This window comes from Podarcis muralis, chromosome 1 (assembly GCF_964188315.1).
Source record: "Podarcis muralis chromosome 1, rPodMur119.hap1.1, whole genome shotgun sequence".
In the NCBI taxonomy this organism is placed as follows: Eukaryota; Metazoa; Chordata; class Lepidosauria; order Squamata; family Lacertidae; genus Podarcis; species Podarcis muralis.
In genome coordinates this window covers 72,821,593-72,835,601 of record NC_135655.1, presented here as the reverse complement: position 1 = coordinate 72,835,601, position 14,009 = coordinate 72,821,593, and the positions used below count along the sequence as shown (strand labels likewise).

Genomic DNA, 14,009 nt, shown 5'->3' with positions numbered 1-14,009 from the left:
GTTCCTGGGTAAGGTGATTGAGAGAGCGGTTGCTGAACAGCTTGGTGGGTTTCTGGATGAAACATCGGCTCTGGATCCATTCCAGTCCGGCTTCCGCGCTGGTCATGGGACCGAGACGGCTCTGGTTGCCCTAACAGATGATCTTCGTAGACAGCTGGATCGAGGCGGGTCGGGGCTGCTGATTCTTCTAGACTTGTCAGCAGCTTTTGACATGGTCGATCACGAACTTCTGGACCACCGCCTTGCCGACGTGGGGATCCAGGGCACAGTCCTTCAATGGCTGCGCTCATTTCTCTCTGGTTGGGGACAGAGGGTGGCGCTTGGGGGGGAATTGTCATTGCGCCACTCCTTGGTGTGTGGAGTGCCTCAGGGTGCGATTCTCTCCCCGATGCTTTTTAACATCTTTATGCGCCCCCTCGCCCAGCTTGTCCGGAGTTTTGGGCTGGGCTGCCATCAGTATGCTGATGACACCCAACTCTATCTGCTGATGGATGGCCATCCTGACTCGGCCCCAGACACACTGATCAGATGCTTGGAAGCTGTGGCTGGATGGTTACGTGGGAGCCGGTTGAAGTTAAATCCTTCGAAGACAGAGGTCCTCTGGCTGGGACGGGATGATACGGGAATGAGGGGGCAACTCCCATCTCTTGCGGGGGTGCAATTAGTGCCAGCACCGTCCGTTAAGAGTTTGGGTGTAATCTTCGATACCTCCCTCTCCATGGAGGCGCAGATTGCAGCTATTACAAAGGCGGCATTTTTTCATCTCCGCCAAGCTAAGCAGTTGGCTCCTTACCTCTCTCGCCCTGACCTAGCTACTGTGATCCACGCGACGGTCACCTCCAGACTGGATTATTGTAACTCGCTCTACGTGGGGCTGCCCTTGAGACTGACCCAAAAACTCCAGCGGGTGCAGAATGCCGCAGCGAGACTCCTTACGGGGTCTTCGCTTAGAGATCACATTCATCCGGTGCTATACCAGTTGCACTGGCTCCCGGTGGAGTACAGGATCAGGTTTAAGGTGCTGGTTTTAACCTTCAAAGCCCTATACGGCCTAGGGCCCTCGTACCTACGGGACCGCCTCTCCTGGTATGCCCCACAGAGGAACTTACGGTCTTCAAACAAAAACACCTTGAAGGTCCCAGGCCACAGAGAGGTTAGGCTGGCCTCAACTAGAGCCAGGGCCTTTTCGGCTGCGGCTCCAACCTGGTGGAATGCTCTGTCACAAGAGACAAGGGCCCTGCAGGACTTGACATCTTTCCGTAGGGCCTGCAAGACAGAGTTGTTCCGCCAGGCATTTGGTTAGGGCGCAGCCTGACTCCCTCCTTTGGCAACCTTTACAAAACTTTATGGCTGCCATCAATCTTGATTTTAATTAATTTTTATAATGTTTTTATAATGTCGCACTATTTGGTGTTGTTAGCCGCCCTGAGCCCGGCTTCGGCTGGGGAGGGCGGGATATAAATAAAATTTATTATTTATTATTATTATTATAATCATAAGGGACCCTGAGTGCCATCTAGTCCAACTCCCTGCAATGTAATCATCTGTAGCCTGACGTGGAACTCAAACCCAAGACCCTCATTTTAAGAGTCTCATGCTCTACTAACTGAGCTATAATGAGAGCTACGACACAGTAAAACAGCTGGGGAACCTGTGGCCCTCCAGATGTCGCTGAACTACAACTCCCATCATCCCTGACCATTGGCCATGCTGGCTGAGATTCATGGGAGTTTTGTGTCTAACAGCACCATCAGATTCCATACACTTGCAGTAGGTTTTCAGAAAATATATTCACAAGGGACCTGACTCACATAGTCATCCAGCTATTTCCACTGATTCCCCAACACTATGAAGACGTATTGGGGAGTAAGGCCAATTGAATTTAATTGGACTTTTAAACAGACATGGTTAGGGTTGTGCCTCAGTATGCCAATAGTGTGTAAGAATAGCAGTAATTAATTGGAAGGCCAGATAATGACCAAACTTCCTGATACATGCCTCATTAAGCTAGAAAAGAAAAGAAAAATGCATTATCTGACCCCTCCTTAGTTAAACCGTCTCTCTGCCAGAAACATTAACATGAAACAACCAGATTGTCATTCAAAGCCAATTGCTTTTCAAATGTATATGGAAAAGAGAAACAGCCACTTACAAAAATTGCTGATAAATTTCCCAAATAAAAATAAGCTGTAATTACAACTTAAATTTTAGTGCATAATGTGACGCCACCATCTCTTAATGGAGATCATATGCATTATATCCTACAGTATACACCTACTTGTTCTGAAAACTCCCACCTTAATACACAAGCGATGTGAGCAGCAGAACATGTACAAAAGTCCCCAGAACAATAATGATCCAGCCACAAAGAGGTGATAAGTGAAAGTTGTGTAATTTATTTCAATGTATCAAGCACAAACAAGTTTTCCCCTAACGGGGAACATCACAAGGAATGTAGTTAAAAATCTGGAAACATTTACATTGAAAGTTAGCCCAGACTGGCACCACCACTAAATATTTTAAGGCTGTATATATATATTTATATATATAATATCTTTATATATATATAGCAGTACTTACCACTTGGAACTATTTCAGGCCAGAAAAAAAGGCTTAGTACTGGCTGCAAGTCTACATAAAATATTGCAAATCTTTTAAAAATGGTGTAAAAATAGGAAGACTATCAACAGATTTGGAGGATGCAGTGGCAAACCCTTACTATTCCTGACCTTTAACCTTTAAATGTACCTAAGAGCAAACAATATACGCAGGGTGCCTTCTCACAATCACAGGATCAGTCCTATACAGGAAAGGAGGTCTCTCTATGACACTCAGAAACAGTTGTCCCTTGATGTAAAGCACAAGGAAGATGAGCCAACTGTTGCAAGTGATCACTTCACAAAAGTGCAGGAGCAATTGCTTGCACCTGCTCACATAACTACCCTGTATTCATCAATGGACAAAATGTCTCCCGCATCACAAAATAAGCCCAGTGAACCCCAGAACTGTAGTGAATTTGTGACATATGAAATCACCTATATACAGAAGTGCTTCTACACCTATCTTCTTCCACCCATCATGGAATAATGGTACATTTCGGAGGCATTCCTTTATACAATGCTTGTGTGTGTGTATGTTTTAATCAATGTAAAAACATACATATATATATATATTAAATCAAATCATAAACAGGCATGTCTGACTCTCTGGGGCCTCATTGGTTGTGGCCTCATATTTCTTAGAAGGGCAGGATTTAAGAAATCGTGTATATTTACAATCTTGGTGGGATGGAGTGGGATGTGCTGTTTGTAGGGATTTGGCATGTGAGAGCACTGATTAGAAGACCCAAGGAGAAGCTGTGCTATCGATAACCCAAGTTGGTTCAATTTTCACATGGGTGCCTGACATTCCCTTCCGTATGGGAAATTTATCAAAAGGCATCTTGATGGATGGCAAAACGCCCTTCCCCCACCCACAGAAGAGCTATAAAACAAGACACTAGGAATCGTTTTATAAAACCAAGTAGATGTGTAGAAGTGTTAAAGGGGGCACCAAATACTGGTTGGTAAATCTTAGTTGTCTCAGAAAATGACAAAACATAGAAAACAAAATTGCACAATTAAAGCTACATTTGGCTTTAGCATTAAGGCCCATACAGGTAAAGAGGTCCTTGTAGATGTACATGTAAAAAGGCAATGACATTAATCTGAAGAACAAAACTCTGCAGGCTCCCTGGTTAACCTTGTTCTCGCTTCCTCTTGCCCCCGACTGTGTAGGTATTAAAGTGCTTGGTGCCTCAGTGGGCTCCTTGCAATTAAGTCTCCCCATTCCTGCAGCTGGTCACTTGTTATTGCTGCCAAATGCAGTGCTTTCTATTTGAACACATAATTAATGAAGAGCTGACATGTTAGAAAGATGCACAGAAGAAACCAACAGCGAGAGTCCAGGAAGAGGTTTTCCGATGAGGCCCTCCTGTAGAGCGACTTTTTGTTCAGAGCGGTGAGGTTTCTGCAAGAAAGAACAACAGCCGCCGCCAATCCATCGTTACTCAAAACCAGACACTGCATTTGCGCTCACAGATCAGACAGTGCCAAAACTCAGGATCGAGTTAAAATTCAGTGCCCGACATGCCTGGTATAAATATTCTGGCCCCACATATTTCTTCTTGATAAAACTGTGAAGGGAAACGGAGGATTTGCCTCCTGAAGCCCAAAACCTTAGGCTTCAAAAAGCAAGAAAGTACTGCAGGCCTGAAATTTAGGGCTAGCATAAACATCTTGCCTAATTTAGAAAGAGAAATCATGGAAAGTTTTGTTGTTGATTTAGATGTCAAATATTAATTGTTTATTTGAGGTATTAAAGAGCACTGGCATCTGTTTACTGTACTGACCAAAGGTTGTTGACTTAACCTTGTCAGCTTGACGTGTACTCAGACATATTCCATGGTTGTGTCTTTAACTCTCCTAACCTAGGTAAGAACTGGGGAGGGGGTCTGACAAAACTCCCTTGACAAAATTATATGTAAAGAAAATACTGCAGCTGTTCTTTCCTACTGGCAGCTAACTGTTAGGAAATGCTGCACCTGCAGGTCTCCTTACGCTTGCACCAGAAAACTGATCACAATGAAATACAACAAGGTTTATTTACTCATTTCCTTTTTAAAAATATTTTTTTGTGACTACGTGAAGCGGGGAGACCTTGCAAGAACTGAACTGCTAAATCATGCTTGAGCTTCACGCAGGAGTGGAAACCCTTTGGAAGTTAAGAGAAGAAGAAATGCCTTCTTGTCAGTGGGCAGCTGCAATTTAAGCCAAGATTTGAATTTGCAAAGTTCTTTTATGCAACATCGTTGGCGCTGTTTCCTTTTATCTTTTTAAAAGCAGAAGAGACTTAAGATTAGTTTTCAGCTTACCCTCCCCCCCCCCAACCTCAGAAGAGAAAGATCAGTCCTGAGCATCTGCCTCACCAAAAGATAGAAAAAATACACTTTTAAAAATGTGGATATATGCAACGTCTTCAGGTTTATGATAGAAAACAGCAAAATTTGAAGGAAGCCAATCCTTGTCCAGTTTATTGGCTTTTACCTTCCACATGGGTCAAGGGTCATTATTCTCTCTTTTTTTTTTTTATAAAATTTTTTATTGCGTTTCTTTCCATAGTTTTGTACATTGCAGACACATACAATAGATACAAGAAACAATTTTTTCTTTTTACAAAAAACAACACACACAGAAAAAAAAAGAAAAAGAAAGAAATAGATACATTTGGACTTCCCCACCCCTTCCGGATCTGCGTTCTTTAAATTGACAATGTCAGCAATTTGTTACCTTATTTCATACCTCACTGTAACTTTCAATTGTTATGTATCCAAATTCAATGTATTATATCTCAGTTTTAATACCTTTAAAATAAACATAACATATTCAATTCAATTTGTCTCCTTTTCTCTTTTATCACTTATTTTCCCATTTACTTAATCATAATTGCTAAAGCATAACATTTCCTGATCGTGCACTATCTTAAGATTCGTACAGTTTGTAATATTTTTGCAAATAGTCTTTAAATTTTTTCCAGTCCCCCTAAATTGGGTCATTATTCTCATGCTTGTGTTCATGCTTGGTAGTATTCACATTTGACCCAGCCACCTGGCCCAAGGTAACCTTCCTCCTCTCTATCCCAAATTCCGTGTAATAACGGGACCTTAACACTGTGGTGGTTATTTGAAGATCAATGTATTTTTTAAAAAAGAAAAGAAATTCCATACCTGTGTATCTCCTGTTGGGCTCTCTGGAGGGATAAGACAGCAGTGTGAATTTCTTTCAAAGGGTCGGTTTCTTTCCCACACTGAGCACCCGGACTTTCGAAGCCTGTGGTGAAAAGATGACAGCTGGATTTCACATGTGTTTGGAAAATGGGGGCATTTCCTCCCCCCCACATGTTCTGAAGTTTTCTTTCCTCCTCCCAGGAAGAATCACCCCTAACATACACGGGGGAAAGGTAATTTGGAAGCTGTAGTTCATCAGTTTGACTTGCTTCTGGGTTCATTAAGCTAATATGCTTAATATGCTAATATTGTAGATTTTACAGATCTGTGGGGGAAAAATCCTTACACATTCATGGTAGAATCCAGTGAATTCCGCTCAGGTAACAGGATTTTCCTTCACTTTGCTCCCACACTGCACCCCTTAAATCTGCTCCAGATTGTTAGCAGGTGAAAAAGAAGTTCTGTTGCACAAATGGAAGCCATTCCACTCATGTAATGGCTTTGTTGGACCCAACCATGTGCCTTTCCCATGAAGGCAATGCCTGTATCTGCAAAAACCTAGCAAAACTAGTATGTGAATCAGCTCTGAAAAAGAGATTCAGGAAGAATGTACATTTTGAATATTGCTGGGTAGAAATTGGTTTTTACATGTGCAATTGTTTTTAATTGCTTGTATATATGGAAGTTTTTACACATGGAACAGTTTTAATTATTTATTTGGTGTAAAATCACTTTAACATATTTAATGGAAGGAAATTCATAAATGGAATAAAATAAAATGGAAGTCCTGTGCGAATGAAGAGAACTAAAATGAACCCAAACGTTGGCAACACAAAGCAAAAGCAGAAAGTAAGGGATACTAAAAAAGATTTTTAGGAACACATTCCTAAAAGCATGAAGACCAACAACAAGAAGTTCTTTAAATATATTAGTAGCAGAAAACCATCTAGGGTTGGATCGGTGGATCCTTGGATGAGAAGGGAGTCGAAGGCATGATAAAGGAGGATAAGGAGATTGTGGAGAATGTGAATCAATTATTCCTATCTGTCTTCACTGTGGAAGACATATGGCAGATCACAGTGCCTGAACTAACTTTGCAAGAAGGGAGTTTGAGGAAGATAGTGGTGATGAGACATGAAGTTCTAGGCCTGGTAGACAAACTAAAAACTGGTAAATTGTCGGGTCCAGATGGCACCCACCTGAGCGTTCTCAAATAATTCAAATGTTAAATTGCTGATCTTCTAATAAAAATATGTAACTTGTCCCTAAGATCAGTCTCTATATCTGAGCGTTTTCCATCACTGTGCAAAAGGATTACGTTATCAAGAGATGACAATAGGACTTAACACTGGATATGGATGGAGAGAGTGAGCGCACAGTATCAGAACCTTGAAAGATACTTACTGTCATCATCTGAAAGTTCCTGTACAGACTCTGGTGTTGAACAGCTACTTTCAGTGTTCTGACTGTTGTTGGACGGTTGATCGCTGGCTTTACGCCGTCTACAATCATTTGCAGACCTCTGAAGAGTACAAACAAAAAATCCCATTATTCTTATTCCTGTTCTGACTACCATTATTTATGAGATATACCAATTTATCTGCCTAGCAAAAATAAACTTCTGAAGTGAAAGGATGCAATTTATAGAATCCATCATCTCAAGGGTTTAATCTTAGGCTGAAATCCTCAGCCCTCTTATCCCTAAGTAATCATACTGGTTTCTGTGGAATAAAAGGAGGATGATCTGAAATAAATTTTCTCAGGTTCAAGGCTCCTAAAGCTCCCCTCCCCATAACACTACAGTTCAGGGGGTGAGGGTTTTAAAACCCAAACTAGTGCATTGCAAATGGTAGCTGCAACAAAATGTTACAATATAACCTCATCTTCTAATAAGGATACTCCTCTTCAAAGCGCCAGGCAGCCAGATGTGCCTCCCCCATAATACTCCATTCCCGACCTTCCCCTCTTTTCCAACAGACAATAAACATTTCATGGCTACTGAGCATGTTCACTCTACAATGAGTTCTTAATTATTTTTAGCCACTTAAAATTTTCTGTGTGTGTTTCTTGGTGTATTGGGTGTCAATACTGCCGTCTTGTTTCTACATTTGTTGTTTCTTTTTGTTGGCACTCACCACCTGCATTTGCTATTAAAAGGAACTGGGAATAAAAGTGAAAAGGCATTGCTTCCCTCATTGTTTCTTCCCCCTCTCCACAAGTCCTTGCAACTTATAATCATAAGCTTCAATGTACAACCTAGGATATTCATACGGGTCAGAGCAGAAAGCACAGTCCTCATCTTTTTGTGCCTCACAAGGTAGAGGTGTGTGTCTATCATTTCCGGTTTCACCCCATCACACAGATAAAGAACTGAGGGCTATAATTTGCCTAAGGCCAGTCAAACAGTTTATTTGGAATTTGAATCCAGGTCTCTAAAGCCCAGTCCCCTATTCAGTGACTTGCTGGATGGCTCAGGCATCTCACATCCCATTTATTCATTTAGCTTAATGCCCGCCAACTCTCATGATAATTCTAAACACACTAGTGAAATTGCAAAACGTTTCTTCTTTCATTTGTGCCAAAAATTCCACCAAATGTTTGCTGATCAAAATCCAGCAAATCAGATAGTGGTTGTAGTTTTTTAAGCAAATCACTGGACTCGTGTATTCCTAAGTGGGATTGCGTTGTCCCAAATCTGGCTCAGGGTGTGCTCAGGGTAAAGTGACACTGGGATAGCAAGATGTTATTCAGTTCACCAGGATTCTGCAGATACAACGCAGAAGGAGAGTACATCTGCCCAAGCATCACTGAAAATGTGGACTTTCTTGGGGAGATGGCCAGTTACCTTGTGCCGTGCAACTTGGTTGCTGTTGCACATGTTTTTGTGAGTTGACATTCGATTGGATAAGTGCCTCTGCATGGTTTGAAGTATGCCATCCTTCTCGTACTGGGCAATGTCATTCAAAGGGTCCCAGGGCCGCAAACTTTGAAAATGAAGAAGAAATTTATAAGAAAGAAAAGCCACTGTTTACTAGTAGCAATACACACCAAATGTACAAGAACACTTTCAACATTGCATAGAGCAGATATGCACATTCAATTTCTTCCTATTTTGCCCCACCAAAATGCTTCAGCTATAACACAGAAGGACTGTGTGGCGAAAAACAACAACAAAAGTAGTCATTGTAAACCTGGTGGGACGGGGGAGCCTGTGACCCTCCCACATTGTACAGTCTTTATTTTTACCTTCCCAACAACCCTGGAAAGCAGGCCACATGACCATATTTTCCATACTGCTAAAAGACAATTGCTTTAGTGACTGCATGGAAGAAAATAGAAATTGGTGCTCAGTTTCTCAGAACAAAAAAAATTCCTTCCAGTAGCACCTTAAAGACCAACTAAGTTAGTTCTTGGTATGAGCTTTCGTGTGCATGCACACTTCTTCAGATACACATCTGTATCTGAAGAAGTGTGCATGCACACGAAAGCTCATACCAAGAACTAACTTAGTTGGTCTTTAAGGTGCTACTGGAAGGAATTTTTTTTGTTTTGACTATGGCAGACCAACACGGCTACCCATCTGTAACAGTTTCTCAGAGTCACTGGAACATGCTGGAGCTTCTCTGAGGCCTGGGGCATGAGTCTTGTTAGAATAAAGTTATAAACTCAAACAAAAAAAGTAGCCAGTCCTTAGCGGAGGCCCTCAGCCAACTTAGCCCTCCAAGGCCTGGGACAAATGAACCCAACTGCCTGCCCCCCTCTGCATAGCCCTGGGTGCAGATGTAAGATTTATCATACCACAGAATCATAGAATTCTAGAGTTTGAAGAGTCCTATAGTCCAACCCCTTGCAATGTAGGAATTGCAGCTAAAGCATCCCTGGCAGATGGCCACCCAACCTCCACTTAACCTCCAATGAAGGAGAGTTCACCAGCTTCCAAGGGAGTCCGTTCCACTGTCAAACAGCTCTTACCATCGGTAAATTCTTCCTAACATTTAGCCAGAATATCCTTCCTTGTAAATTGAATCCACTGGTTTGGGTCCTACCCTCTAGAGCAGCAGAAAACCAGCTTGCTCCACCAGTTTTAAGAGTGTGGCACAAATGTGCTCTAAGTCCACTTGTTCCAATGTGTGTACCTGGACACAGACCCCTTTTAGCCACCACACTCCACTCAAGAGCACTCACTCTTCATATTTGTAGTGCCATTCGTTCGTGGCAGGATCGTGCCAGAAGAGCAGAGGCTTCCACTCTGTCCCATTGTCCTTCCGCTCCCGCGCTGCATTCCGCTGCTCCTCTTCCAACACAAACTTTTCTTGTGTTGCCTTGTTCTGGTCTCCTTTGCTGATTGCACTGGTTACGTGCTGCCAGAGCCTGAGAAAGAAACAAGGAATCAAGTATAAATGTCTGTAGTAAGGCCAAGGCAGTCATGGAGTTCAGGGGCTCCAGGCATGTTTTTAATACTGCAGAGGTGGGTGCTCATAGCAGTCCATTGTTAAATTTAAATAAGATCCCAGCTGTGCTGTGGGGGGAGAGGATACACTGTGTGTGTGTGTGTGTGTGTGAGAGAGAGAGAGAGAGAGAGAGAGAGAGAGCGAGAGAGAGAGCGCATGTTGCCTATATTTCTTTCTCGGAACAATCTGCCTGCATTACCTCTCAGATTCAAACTCTGTTTGCTCTTCAAATAGCACAATGTGGCGCTTCAGTCTCTGCTTTCGGACCTCACTGGTTGGATTCCAGAAAATATCTGTGCTGCCATTTTTCAGGTCATTTATATAAACCTCTCCATCCTGAAAAAAGAAGAAGAATTTAGTGCTGGCATAAATTAGTCAGCAGAGGTGTTCAACACAGGCTTAGCAAGATCTAAGTGAAAGGAAAGGAAGCCATCAATACTCTTCTGATACACCATTCTTTTCTTCATCCTTTCCTTCCCCTCACTTTGCTATCTTCTCCATGCAGGAACGCTAGATTGTAAGCTCTTTGGGGCAAGAATCTAGCTTTTGTGCTTGTTCTGCAAAGACTCATACACCTCAGAAATCATGCAATCGGTTTGTTTCATTTACAGGTAATTCACATCTTACATAAGGCATAGTGTCTGGGGTTTACACAAAAACACTCAAAGCCAGGACATCTGGAACCAGGTCCCCTGCAAGGTGGAGGGCTGCTTGTCTGGCTTTGGGAAGGAGGTGGGAGGGCTCCAGCAGGGTCCTAGACTCCTCCCGCCTCCGTCCCAAAGCCTAGTAAGCATTTGCCAGAGCCCTGGCCCGAAATTGCAGCTTTGCACAGGTGGGGAAATAAATAAATGGAAAGTGGGTTTCTTCTGCTCTCCATTTATTTATTTATTCACATCCTCCGCATGCAAAGCTGTGATCACGTAAGTGGAATAAGCATAAGATGTGAGTTACCTCTACTAATGGCATTTCTATTATTTATATAGCAAATGTTACAATTAATACAATCATAGCAGGCTTCCCTATAAGGCTAGGACTGGGGACACCCAGGTTTTTTCACCCTGGGACTTGTCTAGATTCTCTGTGGCCTGTGAGCTGCTTCTTCTTTTTCTTCCTCTGCTTGTGCCTTGAGTTGTTTAAAACTGAGCCCTCACCTCTTCAGTACCTGACCTCCCCCCTGTCCTTGTCATGGGAGAAAACCTCAGCAGAACTAGCCACAAACCACCCAGAGAAGCAGGAAACACACCAGTGCAGAAAGGGCAGGCTGCAGTTGTTAGCATGACATTCCTGGTCCCCTGTCTGTTAATGATCCAAATGCCACCAGCATTTCATCTCTGTCTTCTTGTTAGTTTATTCTGAAAATTAACCACTAATTCAACTCCGCTGCTTTGAGTCTGAATAGGTGATGGGCTTTGGTTTCTGCAACTGCGCCCAGAGGATGAACCAGAAGGATAATTTACACAGCTTGGTACAGGGGATTTATTTATGACATGTGTAGCAAGATATACAATATGACATGTTCCGAAGCTAATGATTCCTGATGCTAGTCTGCTATCAAAGCCAGGTCCTGGATGTGAATGTTTTCAAAGTTATACCCCAAGTCATGGAGATTTGCTTCAAATGTTATTCTCCAACACCATCATCATCTGTAGTTAAATATCGCCACAGCAATTAAAAAGATAAAGTTACAGATAGGTAGCCGTGTTGGTCTGCCATAGTCAAAACAAAAAAAAATTCCTTCCAGTAGCACCTTAAAGACCAACTAAGTTAGTTCTTGGTATGAGCTTTCGTGTGCATGCACACTTCTTCAGATTGTTTCAGTGTATCTGAAGAAGTGTGCATGCACACGAAAGCTCATACCAAGAACTAACTTAGTTGGTCTTTAAGGTGCTACTGGAAGGAATTTTTTTTGTTTTAAAAAGATAAAGTTAAGGGTGTCTGAGTAAACTGATGTGTCTTCAGTTGTCAGTTGAAGCCCCTCATGGTTAGTCCCATCTGATCCCAATGAGGAGAACATTAATCAGTATTATTACTGGCATCACAAAAGAGAAGGCTCTCCTACACATACACACGACTTCTGTAGGTCACAGAACTGTCAGCCAGGCTTCATGTGAAGGCTGCAGCAATCTGGGTAGCTAACAGTGTGCCCTCTGGAGGCTGTTTGGATTACAGCTCCCATAATCCCTAACCTCTGTCCTTGCTGGCATCTAGAAAGCAACACATTGCCTCCCCCTAATTAAGAGGAAATGTGGGTAGCTGTCTTCTGAATCCACCCTTACAGCCAAGTGTCCAGTGTCGCTCCAGATGCCTTCCAGTTTTATTTACTAGCTTTGACTCATGCTCTGTTTGCTAGATTGAAATCAAGGTAAGCTATCAGAATTGGAGCCTTTCGAGGCAACCTGTACAGCAAGATTTATGTCTGAGCAAATAAAACTGTCTGTTGCATCTGTTTCACCCGAGAGCTGCTTGCTTCAAAATCAAGCTCTGTTTCAAAGTAGTTTGGAAATGCAACCCTATTCCCAGCTGGCCCTCGTCCTCTCCTGCACTCCACACAGACATTTTTTAAAACTGTCAGCAAAGAAGATTACGATTTCTTACCCAGTGTCCATCGAGACTCGCCAGCACTTCTTCTCCTGATTTAATCTTCCCCGAGATTTGATTAATGCTTGTGCTGCCACCAAAGAATGGCTTTGGGAAGAGAGAGGAAGAAAAATACAATTCAGCCCACGGGCGGGGGGGGGGGGGGGGGGAGCTGGAGGCCAGCCAAGAACAGAGAGATCCGCCAGGATGCAAGGCTCAAGCTGAACTTGTCTGGGTTTCTGGAACTGCCCGTGAAAGAACAGTTCATAAAATTATTGCTATGTGCCCAGATGTGAGTCAAATGGGCACGTATGTCACCTGGCTGCATGGTGAAAGTGCTCAACTGGCCTCATGGCCAAGCCATCAGATAACATTATTTAGTGCAGAGTCAGAAAAGTTCAGTTCACACACTATGCTTGCGTGCACTAATGTGGGGCAACTGCTACTTAGAGATGGGCACTTGATGATGATGTCAACAACTATTGAACTATTGAGCCTTAAAGAAACTTGGAGCACTATTAGGATGCTGTTGCCCCTTAGGACTGTCTCAGATTTTATTCACAGCTTCCCCATCTCCCCTTTACATACATTCTGCATGATCTTTTATTTCTTTAGCCAATGGTTTTTAAAACAATTTTCGAAAATCGGCTTCCCACTCTCCTTATAAGATATGTTCAAGATGAACCTCTGTTGCTGCTTATGTTCTTGATTAGTTAACATTCCCCAGTATTTACCAATACTATAATCCATTGGCTGCCCCTTTAGATCCCTGCACACAGTAAAAAAAAATCAAGTGAACCTTAATATATATTTATGTCCAATAACAGCAAGTGTGGTTATTTCTCCATCCTCGCTTTAAACATTAACTTAGTTATTAATAAGTGCATGATCATTGTACAGAATCTGGGATGACTTGCCAGCCTAGCCCTGTCACTTGAAATTGCAGAATGGGGAAGGAAACCTGCAAAAGCGGGGAGGGAAATGTGGAACTGGCGGGCTGGAGTCAGGTTCAAAATGCAAGGCAAAGATGGTCACCTTTAATTTGAATTCCAGTTCTGCCCGATGATTGCTTTTCTCACAGTCAATGGTAACTTTCCCCCCAAGCTCCATTGTCATGGTACCATATAGAATCCCTAGAAACAGAGAAGAAACAAAACTGTTAACAGGATACCAGGGGCACAGAGACCATATACGTTGCTGAAACCTGTCGTTCACAT

At 42.7% G+C, this 14,009-nt stretch overlaps 1 protein-coding gene across 4 annotated transcripts in view; it reads right to left on the bottom strand.

Moving 5' to 3' along the window:
• Positions 1–2,376: 2,376 nt before the first annotated feature.
• The window catches only part of OSBPL5 (oxysterol binding protein like 5), a 173,931-nt gene continuing 162,298 nt past the window's right edge, over positions 2,377–14,009 (bottom strand). For all 4 annotated transcript variants that reach the window (XM_028733327.2, XM_028733321.2, XM_028733331.2 and 1 more), the window contains exons 15-22: positions 13,828–13,925; positions 12,811–12,900; positions 10,415–10,551; positions 9,950–10,135; positions 8,610–8,748; positions 7,169–7,286; positions 5,765–5,867; positions 2,377–4,008 (exon numbers count right to left, since the gene is read on the bottom strand). In XM_028733327.2, coding sequence (XP_028589160.1) covers positions 3,873–4,008; positions 5,765–5,867; positions 7,169–7,286; positions 8,610–8,748; positions 9,950–10,135; positions 10,415–10,551; positions 12,811–12,900; positions 13,828–13,925 — 1,007 coding nt within the window. In that variant the 3' untranslated portion in view covers positions 2,377–3,872. The remainder of the gene's footprint in view (positions 4,009–5,764; positions 5,868–7,168; positions 7,287–8,609; positions 8,749–9,949; positions 10,136–10,414; positions 10,552–12,810; positions 12,901–13,827; positions 13,926–14,009) is intronic.